The sequence below is a fragment of the Podarcis pityusensis genome (assembly GCF_964106645.2).
Source record: "Podarcis pityusensis genome assembly, chromosome: Z".
NCBI lineage: Eukaryota > Metazoa > Chordata > Lepidosauria > Squamata > Lacertidae > Podarcis > Podarcis pityusensis.
Genome location: NC_138044.1, coordinates 13,287,224 through 13,309,878, shown reverse-complemented (window position 1 = coordinate 13,309,878; position 22,655 = coordinate 13,287,224). Strand labels below are relative to the sequence as shown.

General features: G+C 46.5%; 1 protein-coding gene and 1 long non-coding RNA gene across 2 annotated transcripts in view; one reads left to right on the top strand and one right to left on the bottom strand.

The window, feature by feature from the left end:
• LOC308467888 (FK506-binding protein 15-like) overlaps positions 1-22,655 on the top strand; it is a 49,038-nt gene that overhangs the window by 7,501 nt on the left and 18,882 nt on the right. Inside the window, exons 5-19 of the mRNA XM_080989567.1 lie at positions 638-712; positions 1,267-1,365; positions 1,645-1,794; positions 2,548-2,616; positions 3,484-3,627; positions 3,777-3,919; positions 4,548-4,596; positions 6,384-6,503; positions 7,066-7,147; positions 8,280-8,365; positions 9,832-9,922; positions 11,037-11,146; positions 12,147-12,254; positions 13,325-13,419; positions 13,959-14,061. Coding sequence (XP_080845693.1) covers positions 638-712; positions 1,267-1,365; positions 1,645-1,794; positions 2,548-2,616; positions 3,484-3,627; positions 3,777-3,919; positions 4,548-4,596; positions 6,384-6,503; positions 7,066-7,147; positions 8,280-8,365; positions 9,832-9,922; positions 11,037-11,146; positions 12,147-12,254; positions 13,325-13,419; positions 13,959-14,061 — 1,524 coding nt within the window. The remainder of the gene's footprint in view (positions 1-637; positions 713-1,266; positions 1,366-1,644; positions 1,795-2,547; positions 2,617-3,483; positions 3,628-3,776; positions 3,920-4,547; positions 4,597-6,383; positions 6,504-7,065; positions 7,148-8,279; positions 8,366-9,831; positions 9,923-11,036; positions 11,147-12,146; positions 12,255-13,324; positions 13,420-13,958; positions 14,062-22,655) is intronic.
• Positions 401-22,569, bottom strand: LOC308467939. The gene is made up of 3 exons (XR_013981386.1): positions 22,435-22,569; positions 528-732; positions 401-436 (listed from the first exon to the last, which is right to left on the bottom strand). It is a non-coding gene; the product is annotated as an uncharacterized lncRNA (long non-coding RNA).

Below are 22,655 nucleotides of genomic sequence, written 5' to 3'. Positions count from 1 at the left end.
AGGGCTGGGGACACTGCTGCCGGTCAGAGTAGGCAGTCCTGAGCTAGAGAGACTAGTGGTTTGATTCAGTCCAAGGCAGCTCCCTGTGCTCTAGAACCATGTGGACTAGCATCTTGACAAAAGAAGGGCCCCGTGGGTATTGTGTGCGGAGTGGATAGAGGGAGGTGAAACAGTAACTTTGTCGTGGCTTGAAAAACCAATAAACGTTCTCTGCCTCACTCAAAAAATGAAGGGGGTTTCAGCAGCTTATGTTGGAAAAGGGATTCAGTTTTTCCAGCCTCTGTCCTTTTCAGCCCAGTCAGCCAGCTCTTCAGTGGTTTGTTCTGCCCCACTTTGCTATGAAAGGATTCACAGGTGTTTTACAACCAACAGATAAAATATGTCAGGAAACATACACGTTTAACGAAGTCACTCCACATGTAACTAAGCCAGGCACCTGCAACCAAAGCAATTCCTACGATGAACACCTCTGATGTATTTATATGTTAATATGTCATTTGGCTGTTGGGGTGCTGTGGAAATGCTACCTGGTATAAGAAGAGCTCCAGGTGCTTTTGAAAACAGCCAGCCCCGTAGTTTTTGATTCCTCACTTTTGCTCCTGTTTTCTTCTGTCCTTCCATCTCTTGTGGAATCCAGTACAGAGTGCTTCTTTATATCAGCCAGCTGCAGCAGATTGCGACTGCCAGCATCCATGCCTGGTTTGTATTCATGGTAAGCTTTGACGTTAAGACCTGCAAGGACCATGGCATAGGCTGAAGCTAAGCAGAATTCTTTGGTGGTTTGAAATGCACATTGCATATGAGGTCTCAGCTGTGGTCAATTAATTTCAGTGGGTCTGCTTTGAGTAGGGCTAATGCTTGTTGCAACCCATTAGATTTGAGTAATGTTAGATCCAAGGGGCCCCTCTATGGTTAAAACGCTTACCTAGAGGTAACAAAGTAAAATAGATGACATTCTGCCCTCTGTCCTACTGTAGCTAACATCCCTTGGGGTAGCCCTTCACCCCAAAATCCTATAGCATTTTTCCATTTCTAAACATGACACACTACAGACGTTGATGTTTGTGTGTGTGTCCTCAGAGTAGACTCACTGAAATTAATGCACCAAAGTTCATCATGTCCATCCATTTTCATGGGTCTGCTCTGAGTAGGGCTAACATTGGGACACAACCCAAAGTCTTTAGCAAGACCCATCATTAAGAAAGTTGTTTTGAGCAGAGGCTGTCTGCTGCTCAGAATTCCACTTTCTCTTTTCTCTTTCTGCAGGTGCAGCCCAACAACTACAGCACATTTTATGATGATCAGAGGCAGATTTGGTCCATCCTGTTTGAATCAGAAATGGCAGCTGTGGACTTCAGCAAGCAGGTGCCAGAGGCGTGCACTGCATTGTGGGGTGGGGGGTGGCTCTCCTGCAGACACTGAACTAGTGTTCGCGGGAGGTCAGCTCTCTTGCATCAGTCACCAGAAGCTTTCTCTGCCAACCACTAAGAAGCATCCAAGGAGGGCAAGGAATGGTGGTGTAGCCAGTTGGGGCCTTTTCAGGCCCCTGGGGTCTTCAGCCAGTGCTGCGTTGGGCCAGATTGCATAGGTGCGGATGACAATGGTAGCTAATGACACAAATGGCTTGGTTCTTCCTCTTTGCAGCTGTGCATTGCCAAGTATAACAGCAGCCGTTCTCCTGACTCAGTGCTGTGCCAGGATCTTGTTCTCGGAGACGGCCAAGGTGTGGCGACTGGAGATGTCCTGGAGATCACTTTTATAGGCTGGCTGTTCCAGAACGGTAGTCTTGGGCAGGTGAGACCTGGCAGAGGGGGTGTCTGGGGATGATGGGGGTTGAAGTCTCTAGCAGCACTGCATGGCCACAGCTTTCCCACTCCTGGTTTATAGATTGCATACAGCCCTTTTCTCCCACAACCCTATCCTTTTGCCTTTCAATAACATTGCAAGGAAATGAAACAGGAGAGGGACTTGGTGAGACTCACCCAGCTTGCTTCACAGCTCAATGTGCATTTGACCCCAACCCCAATGAGCTCTAGCCAGTGCTTTTCCATGGGGCTTGCATTGGTTGCTCTCCAGAGGTGGGGCCTTGCCCAGCCTTGCCGCCCTTTCTCAACTGGGGATGCTGACCTTCTTCCTGGGAAGCACATGCTCTTAGGCCCTGAGCTTCACCTGTCTCCAAGGTGTGGATCCTATTTCTCAACCTCATTTTACCCAATCTGCAACATGGGAGGCACCCCTAGGTAGGGGATTCAACATAGAAAGCTGCCTTGCAGTGCATCAGGCCACCGGTCTAGGTTGGCATCGCCCACATTGACTGGCAATAGCTCTCCAGGCTTCCAAGCAAAAGCCTTTCCCTGACCTTACTTGGAGATGCCAGGATTGAACCTGGAACCTTCTGCCTGCAAAACAGGTGCTGTGTCCCTGAGCTGTGCCCCGTCCTTCGATACTCATTGCTGTTGGCTCAGCAGTGGGAGTAGCGGAACGTGAACCTATTACCTTCCGCGTTAAAAGTAATTTCACCCCATCGACCTTCCACTTTTGGAACAGGTTTTCGACTCAAATATAAATAAAGAGAAATTACTCCGTCTGAAGCTAGGCTCTGGCAAAGTCATCAAGGTAAGATGGCGCTATCTTCCCACCGCAGTGTAAGGATTCTTTCTTCCACTTCCACATCTAAGCAGAGTTCAGCAGCCCAGGCTATGTGGAAGGCTGAATAGCAGTGATGTTTTTTGAGCTCAAACCTAGATCAAATGGCTTCCTCAAGAACGGCAGGCAGGTAGCTGTCCCAGCTTGTCTACGCTTGTCAGGATCTGGTGGAGTGGGAGGCCCAAACAGGGTCCCTCGATCCCTACAAAATTCCTGATCCTGCCCTACTGGTCAGTCAGGCTTGCCCTTTCTTTACAGGAGGGGTGGGGAACCTCAGGCCCAGCAGGGACTGAAACTGGCCCTCAGGATTCACCCCAGGCCATGCCCCTCGCCAAGCCTGCTCTGTGGCCTGGACCAAAACAGTCCTGGACCTCCAATGTTGCCTCTTGCTGTCCTGGATGAGAGACAGGGGGGGGAGTGTGAGTGGGTGTCTAAAGTAGCATATTGTACAAAGGTAAAAATTACATTTGTTGCCCCTCCCACTTTCTCCTCTAGCCCCGCCCACTCCTGGCATGCTCCTCCCCACCAAGAAGGTTGCCCCAGAGGGAATGGTTTTCATCCCTGCTTTAAACTACAGTTCTTTCCTCATGACTGCAAGAGAACTGTCAGTATTCCTGTGCCCTGCTCTCGACCAGCCTTTACCAACCTGACAAACACACACACAGATCCTGTGGACTCCAACTCCCATCATCCCCAGCCAGCGCATGCTGATTGGAGTTGGAGTCCAAGGTATCTGGACCACGTCAGGTTGGCGAAGGCTGTGTGGTTCTGGCACTTAGCGAAGGCGGTCACCCAAACTTGTTTTCTGCTTTGGTTCTCCGTTTCTGGAACTTGAAGGCCTGGGAAGATGGGATGATTGGCATGAAGAGAGGAGGGAGGCGGTTCCTCATCATCCCACCAGCATTGGCTTACGGGCCTTTGGCAGAAGCTGAACGCATTCCTCCGGACTCAACTCTGGCCTTTGAGGTGGAAGTCAAACGGGTGAGTGTGTCTTCCTCCCAATGTGTTAGCAACCAAGAGAACCTCAGAAGGTTGTTGGGTGGTAGGTCTACGGCCTGGATAAAGTTCTACAAATGGAGGCAGTGGTTGCCTTGACCAGACTCCATGATGCCCCTCTTTTGCTCCCTTAGGTGAGGTTTGCAAAGGGCGCTGATTCAGCCGGACAGAGCCTGGGCCCCAGGGACTCCCTCACACCTTCACCAGCGCCACAATCAGGAAGCCCCGCTACAGACCCAGCATGGCTGACTCCTCCTACTCCTGCTCCAAAGCCAGGGTGAGAAATAAATTGAGGGTGCCCTTAGCTTTTAAGCCTTCCATTTTCCCAGTTGTCGAATCCTAATTCTGCAGTAAATAGGTTGCCACCTCTGTGTTTGAGGCTTTTGGCCTTCACCTCAGCTGCATAACTCAGACTCCATCTGCACTGTACCACCTTGGGATCTACGGATGAAGTCCAGTATACAAATTCAATAAATCACGATAAATCATATGTTCCAAATAGCGCCATGCCATTTTCAACAGCTGTGGCTTCCTCCAAAGAATCCTGAGGCCACCTTGTCTCATAGACAACCTGGCGGGGGCCACATTCCAGGGTTGGGCTGGGGCTCCAGTGGACAGAGCAACAGATGCTTCTCCTGCCTTCTGTGCAGCCAGAAAATACACCATGTGGGGCTTCTTTCTGCACACACCTCTCCCTGTCCAGGGAAGCAAGGTGCACTGTCACAGTTCAAGGACACATTCCAGCCAGGCTATAGCTCCCTTGGGGAGGTCATGAGGTGGAGTAGGTGAGGGGCTTGGCCGAGGCAGAGTCCCAAAGGCCAGTTGAGTATCCTACCCCTTAATAGACTCTTCCTACTCTTCCTACTATGCTCAGGTTTGTTAACTCCCTTCCTTCCATACTGCAGGGAGCCAGCTGTGCGTGCCAAATCAAGCTCTATTAGCAAACAGCTAGCGGTAAGTCCCCATTGGAGCCAAATCTTCCTATTGATTGTATAGTTCCTGTTGAATGTGACCAAAGCAATGAGAAGTAACCTGGTCCTCTCATAGAGAGAAGGATCCTTATTGGTGAGCATTTTTTGAGAAACTCAAAAGCTCCCACATAATAAAGGTACCATATTTTTCAGTCTATAAGACGCCCCCCTATTTTTTGGGACTTAGATTTAAGAAAATGGGGGAAATGTATCCATGTATAAGATCCCCCCTAATTTTTGACATTATTTTTAAGAGAAAAAGCCTAGTCTTAGACATGGAAAAATACGGTGTGTCACAGAAAATGCATATCATCAGTAGCTACAAGTAATTAACATTTTATATTGTGCTTGCATAGACTTCTGAGATGGGTTTCTAAGTGTTGTTGTTTTTTAAAGAAAATGCAGTTTTAAGGTTCTTTCATTAATAGTTTTAGAGTGAAAATGTAGCAAGGAAATGGTGTGTTAATGAGGACCCCCCCACACACACATTGGAAGGTTCTATAAATGTAATCCCCCCCATGGGTGTGCATGTTTACAACATCTTAGTTGATTATCTGTGTATTTTATTCCTGTTTTCTATCAGAGGGCATGCTGGCTGGGGGCTGATGGGAGTTGTAGTCCATTACACCTATAGGGCCCCGGGTTGGTGAAGGTTGCTGTGCTCTTTTCTATAATAATTTTTATTAAGTTTTCTATTTTACATTTCAAAATAAACATTTTACAAACTGTAAAATATCCAGTCACTTCCCTTCTTCTCCTTCCATGGTTCATTTTATATATTATACATTCCTGCATATTTTAGTAAACCATTCAAATCAGTTTTCCACTTTTACACCATCAAAAATTATTTACTCTGTTGAATTTATCTCAGTTCTGCCATCATTTTCAGCTGGTTGATATGCCCTTAACTAAGGCCTAAGTACTGAGCATCTGACATGCATTGTCAGGCACACAAAGGAAGCCACAGGGCAGGGTGGGGGGTGGGAGAAGGACAAACCAGCTGCTTTCTCTTAGGGGATCTTGCTTGGGCTCTGGTCCCCTTGGCTTAATCCTGCCCAGGGGGTGTGACAGCCCTCACCACCATTTGGAAATCCCACTGTTAGGCTTTGAAAGGGTTTGAGAGGTTGTTTTACTGGATGCATCCCATGATATGGGAAGAGGAATTTTTCTCTTTTTTAAAGAAACCATGAAGATATCTAAATAAGATTTAAGTTTTAAACTTTAAGGTTTTCTATAAGATAAGATGAAAATAGATTAAGGTAATATAATGACAGAATACTATGAATTATGGAAAGGATTTGCTGCGATTATTATTAATCAGGATACAAGAAAAGGGAGGAGGAGGAGGTCAAAGAAAGAAGGTATTGAAAGGGGAGAATTTGAGAATGATGGTTTTGCTTTCTCTTTTTCTGTCTTGTCTTTTTTTTGTGTGGTTTTGGAAAAAAAAGTTTTTCAATGAATATCATTTAAAAAGAAACCATGAAGATATCTAATGCAGGAAGATTGGAAATCTAAATGCAATATAAGCTGTTGTATAAGCTTGTAAACCACTTTTATTTTCCTTAGCTGGGCAATGAGGTCACTTTGGCTTGGGGAGTTGTAGCCGACAACATCTAGATGGAAGGTCCCCTCAATCACCCTCCCTGTTTTATAGCCTGATGTCATATTCTGACAAACAATAACTACGTTTCTGAAAAGCCTGGATGGCCAATTATAACATCGATTTCTCTTCCTTTCTCTTCTCGCCCCCCTTTCTCTTTCCCTGGACAGAATCCTGATGTAACAAAAGTGAAACTGATTTCCCGTATGGCGAAGATGGGTCAGCCTATGCTACCTGTCCCCACCAGCACATTTGCACCCCAGCAAGACTCAGCTGACAAGGAGGTAGAGGTGTGTTAGCTTCAATTCTCAGCTTTTTTTCAGTGGGGTTTGTGTGTGTTGACTGTTGCTGAAATTCAGGTAGGTTGGCAGGATGACGGTTGACGAACATAGCATGCCTTATACCAAGTGAGACTGCTCATCCACCTAGCTCCCTACTGTCTACACTGACTGGCAGTGAAGGAGGGGAGGGCCCTTTTTTTTACTTAATTACAAACCTACCTGGTTCTCCAGGGTTTCAGACAGGGGGCATTCCCTGCCTGCCGGGTATCAAACCTGGGGCCTTTTGCATGAAACTGAGAGTCTTGCCCTCCCTAGATCTAGTATTCACCCCAGACTGGTTTTGGGTCTGAATCTTAATTTGAGGGAAAGCCTTGTAAGGATCATCAATCATTTTATTTGTATGTCGCCTTTCCCAAGTTAAAACAATGCTCAAAGCGGCTTACAACGTATTAAAAAAAACCCCATAGCTACAAATGTTCTGGCATGCCTCTCTCTCGTTAATGTGGGATTTGAAGCCTCCAGGGTCCCTTTCCACTTCCCAGGAGGGTTAATTGTGCATTGTCTTCTTCAGGAGCCGCATGCCATTCAAGAATTTTCAACTTTCTGTCCGAACGACTACCGTCCAATGGCCCCTCCTCAGTGGGCAATGCAAGGTAAAAAGTGTGTTCCCTTGTTGTGCCTTGGTGATGGTCACCAACTTGGGTGGCTTCAAAAGAGGGTTAGGCAAGTTCATGGAGGAGAGGGCTGTCAATGGCCACTGGCACTGTGGCTGCGCCCTCCCTCCACGGCTGGAGGAAAGAATGTTTCTGAATGCCAGTGGCTGGAAACCGCTGGAGGAGAGAGGGCTCTTGCGCTGAGGTGCTGTTTGCAGGCTTCCCATGGGGGTACCAGCATCTTAAAAAGCAGATACATCACCTTACCAACAAAGGTCCATATAGTTAAAGCCATGGTTTTCCCAGTAGTGATGTATGGAAGTGATAGCTGGACCATAAAGAAGGCTGATCGCCGAAGAATTGATGCTTTTGAATTATGGTGCTGGAAGAGACTCTTGAGAGTCCCATGGACTGCAAGAAGATCAAACGTATCCATTCTTAAGGAAATCAGCCCTGAGTGCTCACTGGAAGGACAGATCGTGAAGTTGAGGCTCCAGTACTTTGGCCACCTCATGAGAAGAGAAGAGTCCCTAGAAAAGACCCTGATGTTGGGAAAGATGGAGGGCACAAGGAGAAGGGGACGACAGAGGACGAGATGGTTGGACAGTGTTCTCGAAGCTACAAACATGAACCTGACCAAACTGCGGGAGGCGGTGGAAGACAGGAATGCCTGGCGTGCTCTGGTTCATGGGGTCACGAAGTCGGACATGACTAAACGACTAAACAACAACAACATGGGGCACCTGGTTGGCCACTGTGAGAAGAGGGTGCCAGACTAGATGGGCCACTGGCCTGATCTGGCAGGGTTCTTCTTGAGTGCAGTGGCTCTACTCAGTAGAATTTAGGTGGACACAACCCAGAAGCCAGCATGATGATTATGCATGGAAAGCGGAGGAAATCTGGATGTGTGGGGATGGGGGAGCAGTGTCCTTCATTTGCTGGAGATCAGCTTGAGCAGAGTCTGCATCTGTCACTGGCATTGTGTTTAGATGCTTGAATTGATCTGTTTGTGTGCTTACTTCTCTGGGTTCCTTTGGGTGGAAATAGAGACAAACATGTTGATGTTGATGATGATGATGATGGACTGCTTGTATTGAGATGGGCAACGCTGATGCCTCTGCTTTCTTCCTAGCTCCTCATCCAGCTGTCTCGGGGCTCCAGGCAGCTGCTGCCCCCCAGCCACACCCACCCCTTCCAAGAACCCCTCAAAACTGTCAGGTAAGGAGTCCTTTGTAGGCAGGGAAAGGTTCTTTCATAGGTTGCCAGGTGAGCCACAACATCATGCTTTGTTCCCTGGTTTGCTCAAGACAGGGGCATGTGACTAGCAGGCTTGACTAAGTTTCCTCATCCTTTTCTGTCAGTGTCAGGTCTTCATTTGCAAAATAGGGAGGGTGAAGCATAACCATGTAGCCTTATTGGAGTTCACCGATTGGGTCTGCGTTGCTCTGGGACAGGAGGAAGGAAGTCAAAATGACACCGAAGTTGGTTCAAAGAAAGAGTTTATTCTGCTCTCCGGATAGCAGAAAGCACTTGCGTGATTAGTCCCCAGCAAGTCCAAAGAAATGACAAGTTTCATGCAGTATATATATCCTCCAGGTACCCTCTCCCTCCTTCCAACCACGTCAGCCTATGTTGACATCACATATGTTCCTTCTCTGGTACTCTCAACCATAAAAGGATCTTCCTTCCTGTACTTCTGACCATAAAAGGGATCTTACTCTTCCTACTCTTATCTGGGAAGAGGTAATCATTTCCGGGAACACGCTCTGACGTTTGTTCCCGGACCTGGGTTTGTGTGTCAGAGTGTGTCCAGGACGTAAGATAAAGCACAGACATGTCTTCTCTCTGTTTTGTTCTACTACTGGTACAGTGAAGGCCATAGTTGCCGTCACAACTGATAAAGGAGAGGGCTCTGAGCACTTGTCTATACAGCCGGGCTTTTGTTTATGCATTCAGTTCAGAGCTCAAGTTAATGGATTTTAGCTAAGGAAAATAGGGATTTTGGTGCAGTTTTAAACTGCCTGCACAGTCAGTTTTGGGTTTTGGAAATCCATTCCTTCAACCATGAAGGTAATAGCCCTTCGGTGCAAATCCCAAAAGCGCTAGATTAAGACCTAGCAGCATTCATAGCCTTGGGTTGGAGGGAAGCAGTTTGTTACCTCGGCAGTGCTGAGGTAGTTTCCACCAAATCCAGTGGGGATCTTCTATATATTGGGTGATCTTTAGAAGAATGTAAGAAGAACCTCTGCTGGATGAGGCCAATGGCCTATCTTGCCCAGCATCCTGTTCACATGGGGCACCTGTTCTCAGTGGCTACCTGGATGCCCCAGTGCAAAGTGCACAAACAGTGCCTGCGTGCAAGAGCTCTTTCCCCTCCCCCAGTTTCCAGCAACTGGCATTCAGAAGCATTCCTTCTTCCAGCCATTAGCTGTCGAGGCCAGTAGCCATCAATAGGCGCCTCCCCCATGGATCTGCCCAATCCTCTTTTAAAGGTGTCCAAATGGTTGTCCACCATTGCCTTTTGCAGGAGAGGATCCCTTGCAGTCCTTGGCCTTTGGGTCATCTAGCCCTTGAGAGCAGGCTTAAGCAATCCTGCTGTTTTAATGGGGGACCTTTTTGCCGTCTGTTTGGTCAGTGTGACAAGTCACCTGACTCTCCTTTCCCTCCCCCACCTGTGTTCTCAGCCTTATGCAGGGATGCCATATGCTTACCCACAAGTGAGTGCCGCAGTTTCCCAGCTCCAGCCTGTTGGGTTGTGCCCAGCTCCTTTCCAAGGTATGTTCAAACTGTGCACTATGTAGCTTTGGGAGCTGCTTTCAAACATTAACTTTTTTAAAAAAAGCAAAACCCTTTATTAACATTGTTGACAACCCAAAAGTCTGGTAGCAGGCTTGCCATATATGAAGAAAGCAAACAGAAAATAATAAGAGAAAGAAATGGTGACACACCAGTATTAATTAAGACACCCATATTTCCCAAACTGGTACGGATAGTGAATGTTGAGCACCTACCTCTGTAGCCCAGGAAATGAAATCCTACCTGTTGAGCATTAACTCAGTGAAAGTTAGAAATTCCCCCGTTCAGAGCATCACAGCCTACTGGATCAGGCCAGTGACCCATGTAGTCCAGCATTTTCTTCTTACAGTGGCCAACCAAATGCCTGTGGGAAACCCACAAGCAGGATCTGAGCACCTTTCCCTTCCTGTGCTTTTCAGCAGCTGGTATTCAGAAGCATTTATTGCCCTCAATTGTGAAGTCAGAACATGGACATCATGGCTAGTTGCCATCAATAGCCTTCTCCTCCTCCATGAATTTGTCCAATCCTCTTTTAAAGCCATCCAAGTTGGTGGTCATCACTGCCTCACGAAGTCTGCACTGTGTGAAGAAGCATTTCCTTTTGCCTTATTCCAGCCGTTTAAAAGCTGGGAATAGGCAGCTAAGTTGCCCTAAAGTCCCCCACCCTAGAAGATTCACGGCTGCTTGTCAAGATGCTCAAGGACAACTGTATTCTTTTCTCCCTGCCCTTTCTTATTGGTGTGACCCCTCTCCTCCCGCCCTGTCCACTTCTACAGTGGTACCTCTGGTTAAGTACTTAATTCATTCTGGAGGTCCGTTCTTAACCTGAAACTGTTCTTAACCTGAAACACCACTTTAGCTAATGGGGCCTCCCGCTGCTCCCACGCTGCTGCTACGCGATTTCTGTTCTCATCCTGAAGCAAAGTTCTTAACCCGAGGTACTATTTCTGGGTTAGCAGAGTCTGTAATCTGAGGCATATGTAACATGAAGTGTATGTAACCCAAGGTACCACTGCATTTGCTTCTGCTGGCAGTCTCATTTTGAAACAACAATAACAAACACAACCTTGCAAAGTTTTCTTTCCTCTCACAGCAGCTGGAGACATTGGTTCATTCCTGCTGACAGAGACCCGGCAGCAGAACACAGAGATCCGCCTGGCCGTTGGGAAGGTGGCTGACAAGATGGACCAGCTGTCAGTCAAGGTAATACAGAACTTTCAGGATAGGAAGCTGCTTAAGAACTGCCTTGCTAGGACTTTCCAGAAACAATAGGAAGGTGTTTTTCTTGCAACAGGCTTTTCCAGTGGGCTGAAAAGCTACCTCCCCTGAGGTGTTGGTTTTGTATTGTTGATTATTTTATTTCATTAAAAAAACTCAAAGCACTTTACAAAAAGAATAAAACAATAGAATTATTAGTAAAAATGATTTAAATATTCAAAAAATTAAAACCAGCGATAAACTAGAAACCTATCAGCATTCTAGAGATCTAAAGAAGCATGTGCCGAAAAGGGTACAGGCAGTTCCCCATTTACATGGGGTTTGCGTTCTGAGGCACTGTGCATGTCAGCCTGCCCGCACCCCTGAGGGCCAAAACTGGTGTGCCCACAGATGGGGAGTTGCCTGTACAGTGAAGGTGCCTGCCTGATATTGATTGTTGTTCAACTGTTTTAAGGCTTTTAAACAATTTTGGCGTTTTATGTTCATTGTATAATACATATATCAGGCAATATATACATTTTCTGAAATAATAAATTAATCTACCTTCAGGTTTTGCTTCTGTTTCATACTGTTTGGAGAACTGTATCTAGCTGCTTTTATAGTAGGCTTGTGAATTGTCTTTTTAATCTCTGATGGGGGGGGGAGGTTTGGGACTAGGGAAGTTGCTTCAGCTAGGTAGTGGAGCACCTCTTTGCATGCAGAAGGTTCCATGTTAGCTCCCTGACGTTTCCAGGTAGGACTGGGCGACACCCCAGTCTGAAAACCCAAGGAGATGCTGCCCGCCAGTGTTGACAGCACTGAGCTAGATGGAGCCAGTGGTCTGATACTGAGCCAGGTTCCTGTGCTCCCAGCAGTTTCTCTCCTTGGCAAACAAGTGAGCAGCTCAAAGGGCCCAGGCCTGATCTGGCTTCTTCTCTCCCGTGTGCTGATGCTTCAAGCTGCACCTCCTTTTTGTTTTTCCTTTCTCTCCCCACACCCCTTGCAGCTGGAGGAACTGCGGAAGCAAAACTCTGGTCCCGGTTTGCTGCCAGGCATCTCTTCTGTTACCATGGAAACCTCTATGATCATGAGTAACATCCAGCGTATCCTGCAGGTAAAGAGCCTGTCTACTTGAGAGCAAGAAGACTAGAACACCTTGCTTTTACCTTCAGGTGAAGGGTCACAGCCAAGCAGCAGAGCATGTGATTCGCAGGCAACAGGTCCTGGGTACAGTCCCCAATGGTGTCTCCTGGCAGGGCTGAGAGAGACCCCGTGCCTGAAACCCTGGAGGAGACGCTGCCAGTCAGTGGGGAGCCTTGGGCACAAATGCTGCCCTGTCCTTCCCTGTTCCTGCTCTGCACCTTCCTTGAGTTCTTTTGGCCAGCTGGAAGTGTCTTTGTTCCTATCCTGGATGTGGAGCAATCGGTGTAGAGACTTCTAGTCTCCTGTATTATAGCCACATCTGTTCCTCCACCCACTTTTGTCCCTAGCCCCGCCCACACCTGGACAGTTGATCCCGAGGCAAGGCAGCCTTTGGACTGGCAGAGGTTCTTTGCCCCTGTTGTAGGCTTCACTGAGCTAGATACACGCAACTATCTGGCTTGAGCTAAGGGAGCTTTCTCTGTTCCAGTTCATCTAAGGCTGCACTAGCAATTGGGCTTTTAGTATTGCAGCTCCAGACATCCAGAAATCAGACCAGGGCCTAGTGTGACGCGGTTCAGATGCCTCTTGAAAGCATGCTTGCTTTGGAGGGCTTTCCATCCTGAGATGTCACTTATGAAGATCAAGTTTTATACCTGCTGAAATGGTGTTGTTTTTTAAAGTTGAGTAGAATAGATGGGCTTATTGTATCAGAGTTTGTGAAACTGGTTTTATTCATTCTCAGAGCTTGGATTTCTGTGTTGTATTTTGCTTTTACCATGTATCTTGCTTCCATGGCTTCATGCAGTACAGCTGTCTCGCAATTTGCTTACTAAATAAAGTTTACCTAGGAGGCTTGCAAAAGGGGAGCAGCTCCAAACTGCCCATGTTCTGTCCATGACCATGGCGGAAGACCACAACGATTTCTCTCCTCAAATCTGGGTCCCCGAGAGAGGTTGGGGAAGAGATTGTGGCCGGAGATTGTGAGAGTTGTAGAGGCCAGGACTGGCTCTGACGCATTCCGTTTTGCTCTTTGTGCCACAGGAAAATGAGAGGTTGAAACAGGAGATCGTTGAGAAGAGCAGCCGCATTGAGGAGCAGAACAAGAAGATTGGTGAACTGATTGACCGCAACCAACGGTGAGGGAGACTCTTGCTCACTTTTAATGCTCTATGAGAAACAGCTGGTATTTGTGGCTGAAGCCTAAAGCTCAGGTGGCCTGGCTCAGTCCCCAGGCACCCCAAGGCTGCTGCCAGTCAAAGTGGACAGTACTGGGCTGGATGGACAAATAAAGGAATACAGGAATATAGCCAGTGTGGGGTAGCAGTTAAGAGGGTCTGTCAGAGTAAGATCTGGGAGACCAGGGTTCCAATCCCCATTCTGCCATGAAGGTGACCTTGGGCCAGTCACTCTCTCCCAGCCTAAGCTACCTCACAGGCTTGTGAAGATAAAAAAGGGAGGAAAACTATATACCAGTATTTGAGCTCCTTGGAGGAAAGATGGAACATAAAATAAGAACTATTAGGATTCTGATATAAAGGATAGAAGCTCTCCTAGGGTGGCTTTTGAAAAGTGAGATCTACATATGATACTGCCTTGATTTCTTTTTTTACATGAGAGGATGGAAAGTATCAAATCAAGCAAACATTCACGTGTGTAAAAAACAATTCTTCCCCAGCTATGTGGAGCAGAGCAACCTGATATTTGAGCAGAGCAACAGCTCATTGCAGAGGACCATGAAGCACACCCAGGCAAGGGTCCTACATGCTGAACAGGAGAAGGTAAGCCCTGGCAGTGTGACAGCCACAACAGGAAGGCCAAGTGACTGAGGCTGTGGGGAGGGCAAGTGCTATCCCAGGATCCCGTCCTTGAGTTCACAATCGCTAGTGCAGGTCACTATTCCCCTTTGCCTGCAGGCCAGAAAGAAGTTACGTTTCTGAGCAGCAGCAGCAACAAAATAGAACAAACGATTGGCTAGGTATACATGCACATACAGGTAAAAGATTCATAAGCTTCAGGTAATCCTTTGAAAAGCACCTCAGGTTGGCATGATGTGAGCAAGCACAGTGAACGTCCCCCTCACTTCCTCCTATGCAGCCAAGAAGAAGGGTGTGAGAGTTTCCACTTCTAGGTAACTGCTGCTTCCTCTGTTGTCTGTACTGAGAACAGCCATTAATATTAAGTAGAATTAGTTTCTGAAGTTAGCTTATAGAAACAAACATTTGAAGTTGGTGTGTTTGATATTACCCATAGTTGATGTTAGCTGCAGCTCGTTGTCCCAGGCAACACAGCAAACCATGGCTAGGCATAAGTGTCAGGGTTCCTGGCCGCATGAGAGGAGGAGATGTAAGGGGAGAGCATGCAATTCCAGGTTTGCTGTGGCCTGTTCTTGCTTGGGCATCAGCGTGCAAACCCCGCCATTAAGGGATCTTCCATGCATCTTACCCTGAGGCCGAGGGATTTTCAGTGATATAATCAGCCCTTGGACCACAGAATAAGCAGAGTGCTCTTAACCCAGAATGCCATTGCCTCTTTTGATAAAACTTTCTCCCCTCTTGCTGTTCTTGCTTCTGGTGGTAACTCTCCTCTCCTTGTCGCAGCTTTTCTCTCTAGCACATGCCGCCACTGGATCACTTGCAATTCACAGGAACAGCATGCTGTCTCCAACAGTGGAGGGAGACCCCTAGCCCTTGTGGCTGTTGGCTGTGTATAGCTTTTTCTGCCCCATTGTTTTGTCTAATCCGCTGCTAAAGCCATCTAACTGTTTGGCCTTCATTTTATCTTGTGGGAGAGAGCTCTGCTGTGTGACGATGTCCTTTCTTTTGTCTGCCCTGAATTTTCTGGGAAAATCTTTTCTGCTCTCCATTTTATGCACCTTTGCCATGCATGCTTTTTCCTGAACTAACTAAAAAGCCCAAGGCTTCTGCCTCCCCCTGCTCCTCATAGCCTTGCCAGTAGACCAGTTCTGCAAGGTGTTTCCTGGGAGACTCATTCTTAGCATTTGGGAGCCTCCAAAAGCACAGCACTTGCATCCTCCCAGGAAACGTCTTGTGGGCACTCCTTCCCCATATGTTCTTCTGTCTCTTCTGCTCCTTTGTGTTGCAGGTCAGGATCAGCAAGAAGCTAGCGGAAGCCACGGTGCAGATCTCCCAGCTCCAGCTGGAGCTGGCTCGTCATCAGAAGCAGGAGATGAATCTCCACTCCCAACTGAATGAAGCCCTGACAGAGTTGGAGAGGCAGAAAGCCCAGGTCAACCGACTCCGTGCACAGCTGGCAGGTAAGGGAAGCTGACAGGAGGCGCTGAAATGGCAGAAGAGCACAATCCAAGCACATGCAGAGTAGTTTTATCATCCTAGGAAATTCTTTAGCTTGCTGGTAGGGAGCCAGTGGCCCTCAAAGTATTACTGGCCTTCACCTCTCATGAGCCCCAGCAAGCGTAACCATTGATGATGGGCACTGGAGTCCAGCAACCTCTGGAGGTCCTGCTCCTTAGGGCCTCCTGCAGTGTGGTTGTTAAAAACTCAGACACACAATCTCCAAAAAGACTCTTCACTTTAATTCCATCTTTTTTAAAAAGGCAAGCTTCTGATCTCTACAAACTTGATTGATTGTATTTCTATGCTGCTTTTTGTTGAAATGAATCTCCAGCTTACAAACAATAAGTAACATTAACATAATGTAACATAATAGAAAATGGGTTTGTGCATATTCTGCACCTTCCTTGCCCTGCATGCAAGAGCAGAGCGGTGTAAGAGTGAGAAGAAACATGTGATATGTCTTTAAAATTACACGGAGGCCCCATCCACACTATACAGCATTATCATGCCACTGCAGTCAGGCATGGCTTTCTCCCAAGAAATCCTGGGAAGTGTGATTTTTTTCAGCTGCCAATACAGTGGTACCTTGAGTTACAGACGCTTCAGGTTACAGACGCTTCAGATTACAGACTCCACTAACCCAGAAATAGTACCTCGGGTTAAGAATTTTGTTTCAGGATGAGAACAGAAATCGTGCTCCGGTGGTGTGGCAGCAGCAGCAGCAGCAGCAGCAGCAGCGGGAGGACCCATTAGGTAAAGTGGTACCTTAGGTTAAGTTTCAGTTTAAGAACGGACCTCCAGAATGAAATAAGTACTTAACCCGAGGTACCACTGTAGTTGTGTAGAAGTGGAGAGCCCTGCTTAAGCAGGCATTTCCAGCATAGTTTAACAGTTTGGGAATTGTAGCTGGGGGTTTGTGGCAGACTGGGGTTTCCCACCACCTCTCAGCTCCCTTAACAGAATGTTCTCAGTTCCCAGAATGTCTTGTGGGAAGCTGTGAGTGTTTAAAGCATATAGTGCAGATGGCGCTTAGCTACAGCAGTGGATGGAAACAGGGACATGCACTGTGGCACAGGCTTCGTCTGTCACTGGCTATGTGCCCCACCTCCACAGAACTTGAGAAGTTGTCTGACGACATGAAAAGCAGATACCAGGAGGAGAACCTGATCGGGAAGAAGTTGGATGAGAAGGTGGTAGCCCTGGAAGAGGAGCTGGTTGATCTCCACGTTCAGAAGGAGAATCTGGAGAAGGTAGTGCCCAGGGGTGGCAAAAGTCATCACCCAAGGCCAGAAGTGGCTCCCTGGAAAACTCTCTCTGACCCTTAGGATTCTCCCAGTGCCACACCCCTCTCCTTCCCCCCCAGCTTTGCACCCTTGACTGTTCTTTGCCTCCCTGGAAGATGCCCTTGAACTCTGATCATGCATCTTCTTTCATTCTTAAATGGAGGATTGAAAGGGACAAGTGGGCAAATTAACGTGTGTTGCTCCACTACCATCATCCCTCTTATATCATCTGGGTTATGACATTGCCCTTGAATCCCTGAGGCAAAGGCTTTGGGACATCTCACATAGGGACCTGCGATCCCGATCTTATGTAATTTGTAGCCTGGTCACAGCTGGAATCCAATATGGGTATGACTATCAAATATCCTCATAACTTAGGAATTTGTCTGTACCTACCTATCGGCATTTATTTACCAAAGCCAGACTAAATGTATTTCCCTTGGAAGTTCTAAATGACAGGCTGAGAGGCATCCTCTATCAGAATAGGCTTTGTTTATGTTCTGCAGACATCGATTGCATGAACACACAAGGGACCAACTGATCAATCCCCTACTGGCAAATTTTCCAGGAAAATCTGAAGCCTCCCTTATTAAATACCTTTTGGAAGACAGGTCAAATGATATTACACTGGCCGTGGCAAAGTTTCTTTCGGAGGTTGTAAGAAACAAAGATCATTATGCCCTAGATAAAACAAAATGACTGCCTTGGTTTCTTCCATCTGTCTGTCTGGTTGTTTTAACTGTATCTAGTTTAGAAATTGTTTTGTGGATCTTTGGACCACAATAAAGTATTGATAGATAGATATCATTATGACACCACAGTCTACACTGTGCCTCATTTCCAAAGGAAACACAGACTAAGTGCCTGGACCCCTGGAATCTTGCACCGGTCAGAGATTGGGGTGGCATTTAGCCCCATATTACTAATCATGGGAGCAGCAAAGAGGGTGAAGCCCAGCTCTCTAGAAATAACAGGTTGTATCTAAGGTACTACAAAGTGAAAGTCGCTTAGCTGTGCCTGTGTGGCTGAGTAGGGATTCAAACCCTGGTCTCCTGAGTCCTGGTTAGAGACCAACCATTACACAGTACTTTCATCTGGGGCTGGAGTCTTTTTTGTGGCTAATAATCCCCCCTCCCCTCTACTTGTTCCAGACAACAACTCTGCAGCTGCTGGAGAGTCAGGAGGAGCAAAGGGGGAGCAGCAGCACCGAGGAGGAAGGGCCTGCGGAAAGGAAGCAGCCAAGTGCCGCACCCCTTTATGGGGATCCCCACAGCAACTCTCTCCGAGAACCAGCACCAGTGGCATCCCCCGCTCCTTTGGCTAATCTGAAGGAAAGCTCAAGCAGTCCGCCATTCACCGCTCTCGAAGGAGCCCCAGACAGTCTGCTTTTTGCAGCTCCTGAGGCTCATTCTTCGGAAGCACCGGTTGAACAAACTCGTGCAACCTCTGCTTAAACTGCAAGGCCGCCTCTCAGGCTCTCCGCCAGAATTGAGAAGGAGAGGCCAAGCACTCAGGGTGAAATGGACACAATAGAAATAATTTTGAAATAATTCGATTTTTTTTTTTACTTGCATTTGGGTCTTTGGCTAATGTTTTCTCATTTGCATCTATTTCCTTTCTAATTTGATCGAATTTTTCCTCTCTAATTCTTTTTTGTATCGCATCATGTTGTATATAAAATCCTCTTATGAAAGCTTTGCTTGCATCCCATTTCACTCTGATGTATGTTTCTTGTGCCATGTTTATTTGAAAAAATTCCTTCAGATGTTCTTGTGCTTTGTTCATTATCTTTTCATTGTTTAAGATTTTTTCTTTCATTCATTCTCCATCTTCGGTTAAGAATGGGATCTGTTCTGGAGCCTGGCCACATCCCAAAAACTTTGTAACTGGAGACGCCCTTCTGTGCATGCGCACAGCTCAATTGAGCACTTCTGTGCATGACCACGCAGTGAAACCCGGAAGTATACACTTCCAGGTTTGCAACCCAAGGATTACGTTACCCAAAGGTAACAGAACCCAAGGGTCAACTGTATTTTTCTGTTGTTTCTTAACTCCATCATAATTGAATTATGGTCTGTTATTGATTTAGGTTGTATTTCTACCTTTTTGATTTTCCAAATTAAATTGTTTGTTATCCAAATTCCAGCTATTCTTCCTGCCTATTGCTTGGCCTCAGAATAATTTGTGTATTATTTTTTCATTTGGGTATCTATGTCTCCATGCGTCTTTTAAATTTAAATTTTCTGCCGTTTGAAAAAATGAATATGGTAATGTCCCTTCTTTTGATTTTTCCCCTCTCTCTGTTCTAATTCTATTGACTTAATGCCTGAGAACCTGAGATCCAGGCATACCCCTGTCACGCAAATATAGTATTTCACACTTACTCCCATCCCAGTACAAAGGAAAGTATTTACAGCTCCTTGGTCCCTGAGTCAAATCAAATACACCCCTCTGTCTTGTCCACCTTCATCCCACTATAGGATGGATAGGTACTGTGACTGAGGTGTTTGGATATCACTGGCCATGACTCCTTGGGAAGGCCCTGCAGATGTGTCTGTACATCTCGGGGATTATGGTGGGCTCACTCACCCCTCCCCTTATACCTCACTTCCCTGGGTCCTAAATGCCATTGGAACGGAGAAGATTGATACAATGAGTGATTTCCGATGAATTTCTAAAGTTTTCCCATTGAGCCAGTGCATAAATACATTTATCAGTGAATCGCTCCCAACCCCTTCTTTCCTGCTCCCAAGAGCTGGGACTCATGATTTTACAGCTTTTAAATGGAATTATGTATTGACAAGACACTTCCTTTTTCTGCCATCTATTAATTCCAACTCTGGGGAGTCCAACTCTCCCTCCCACCCCACCCCCACACTTTTTCTATGTCATGCTGGAGGAATATGTTGACCCGACTGATATTTTGGGAAATGGTTTCTCCATTTACCCTCTATACAATTGGAGAACTCTCCATTTATAATACTAAACTTGGCATGAGGGTTCCCAGGGTGGGGCGGCAGACCTTATTGCTGTTTGTATGTTTGGTGCCATTTTGAATCAAGATGGCAGACTGAAATTTCAGTTTGGCATGACTTTGCCCGTTTTGTGGCATATGTTCAGCCACAAGTAGAGATATGATCGCTAGATTCAGCTCAAGAGTGCTCAAGGTGTGTGTGGGGGGGTCTTCATTTATGTTTGGATGTTGGGTGCCATTGTGAATCCTGGACAGTACCTGAGTGTGTGTTATTAGTGTGGGGGGTGTTAGAGGAGAGGTAGTACTTTGGTGGAGGACACACCATGCTCCTTCGGTGGTAGTTTGTTCTCAGCAAGCCAGCCAGCAAGAAATCATATTGATTAAGTGAAGTTAACTCTTTATTAGAAGAAAAAAGGCCTGCTTGCTCCCTTCATCAGAGCAAGGAGTTAGACGTGCTCTTGCGAGTGGGACAAGTCTGAGGCCTTCTTCTGACATTAGAGCTGCTGAGGGATAAAAATAATTACTCCCTCTGCAGTCCCAAACATGGTTAGAAGCCCACAGCTTGCTTTAGTTCTGCACTTGCTGGGTGTGAACAGAGAGCCAAAACAAACCTCTATCTTACCTTTCGGGCTCTGAGCTGGAGGAAGATGATGCAGGTACAGAGACAGGGAAAGATACCACACCCTTGCATCTTTGTCCTTCATCTTGCACCATGTTCCAGTGGTGCAGTAGGCTTTTTGTAGCAAGGGCATGTTCTGGTGACCACAAATTTTGAATTGGCTACCCAGGTTACACAAGCTTTACAAGCTTGTTATAAGACATTGTAGAAAAATCAGCAATGCTTCTGTTCACTGATTCCTGGAACTTTCTTGAAATGTAGGCTTCAGCTGCAAACATTACTGGAGCAGTGTGTGGGAATGAAAGGCACACCACTTGTTCAATACAATAATCAACCTCAAGAGATGATCCCAGAGTTGGATTATTTTCTACAACATGTCATGTGTGTTTAGAGTAAGATGCATCGCCAAACCTCTTAAATCCCACATTATCTTTGCATTCAGGTACCTCAAAGCGACTTATACAGTAAAGCAACTGAGGGTGTGAACACACTACATTGTTAAAGCATACAATTCCCCCTCACGACAAAAGAATGATGGGAACTGTAGTCTGTTAAGGGTTTGGAGAACTTGAAGGTGGGAAATGTAATTTAAATTTATGTTGCACAAATGCCACACATTTAAAGCACATTCCCCTCAAAGTACCCTGGGCACTTTAGTTTAAGGGTGCTTGGAACTGTAGTCCAGTGAGGGGTACACTATGATTTCCAGGGTTCTTTGGGGGGAAAGATGCATGCTTTAAACGTATGATGCAGCCAGCCGGGGAACTTAAGTTTAAGTGTGCTGGGAAATGTAGCTCCACGATGAACAAGCTACAATTCCCATGATCCGTTGGGGGAGGGAAGCATGTGCTTTGAATGTGACTTAAGTGACTGGGAAGTCGAGGAGGAACTAAAATGGGTTATGATACACTGGGCCCAAGATATTGGACACAATATATATGGAGGAGTGAGAAAGGCTGTGGAAGGAGGACATAAGATTCACTGCATGCTATAATCTTAGAGAAAATGTGATGAAGATGTTATACAGGTGGTACCTAACCCTGGCCAAATTGGCCAAGATGTACAAAAACAGTTCAGATGTTTCTTGGAGGTGGAAAAGTGGGGTTGGTACCTTTATACACATGTGGTGGGAATGCAAGAGGATTAAAGAATTCTGGAATACTATTTAGAAGAAGAAGAAGAAGAAGAAGAAGAAGAAGAAGAAGAAGAAGATGATGAAGAAGAAGAGTTTGGATTTGATATCCCGCTTTGTCACTACCCTAGGGAGTCTCAAAGCGGCTAACCTTCTCCTTTCCCTTCCTCTCCCACTCCCCCACAACAAACACTCTGTGAGGTGAGTGAGGCTGAGAGACGTCACAGAAGTGTGACTAGCCCAAGGTGACCCAACAGCTGCATGTGGAGGAGCGGGGAAGCGAACCTGGTTCACCAGATAAGGAGTCCACTGCTCTTAACCACTACACCACACTGGCTCTTTACTCTTTACTCAAAAGTTTAAACTTTCATTTCCAAAAAACCCCTGAAGCCTTCCTGTTAGGTATTATGTCCATGGAAATTAAGAAAAACCACAGACCCCTCTTTATGTATGAAATCACAGCAGCCAGGATTTTAATAGCAAGGAAGTGGAAAGGTGATGTTATATGTTCTATAACAGTGATACCATCCCCACAAAAACGGACTGGCAAGCAAAAATGATAGAAGATCTACAACTTGCCAGAACAACAGGGAGAATATGAGGAAATTCAATACCAAAAGTTAATCAAGATCGGATAACATTTAAGGAAGATCTTAAAAATTAGTGACGACGTTAATCTCCTGACAGACCTAGAATGAATCTTGGAATATCGAGAATGTACATAGTAAAAGTTTATGGATATTAACGAGAACGCTAAATAAGAAGAAAGCAATGTGTTTTGCCAGACAAAGTGTAAATAGCACAATGAGAAGAATCGGAAGTTAGCTACCTGCGCCTTCCTCGCCTTCGCCTCCTTCCCTCGATCTCCTCAGACGCGTGCCTTCTTCGCCCGGCGAGCGGAGGCGCCACCTCATTGGCCAGCCTCGAGCGAGCGTCACCCGCCCTCCCGCCTCCCTCTCCCAGAAACCAGCTTCCCATTGGTCCAGCCGTGTCCCCCTCCCTTTCCGTCAAACTTAAGAGTCCCGCCGCCAAATTCGCGGCTGCGGCAGC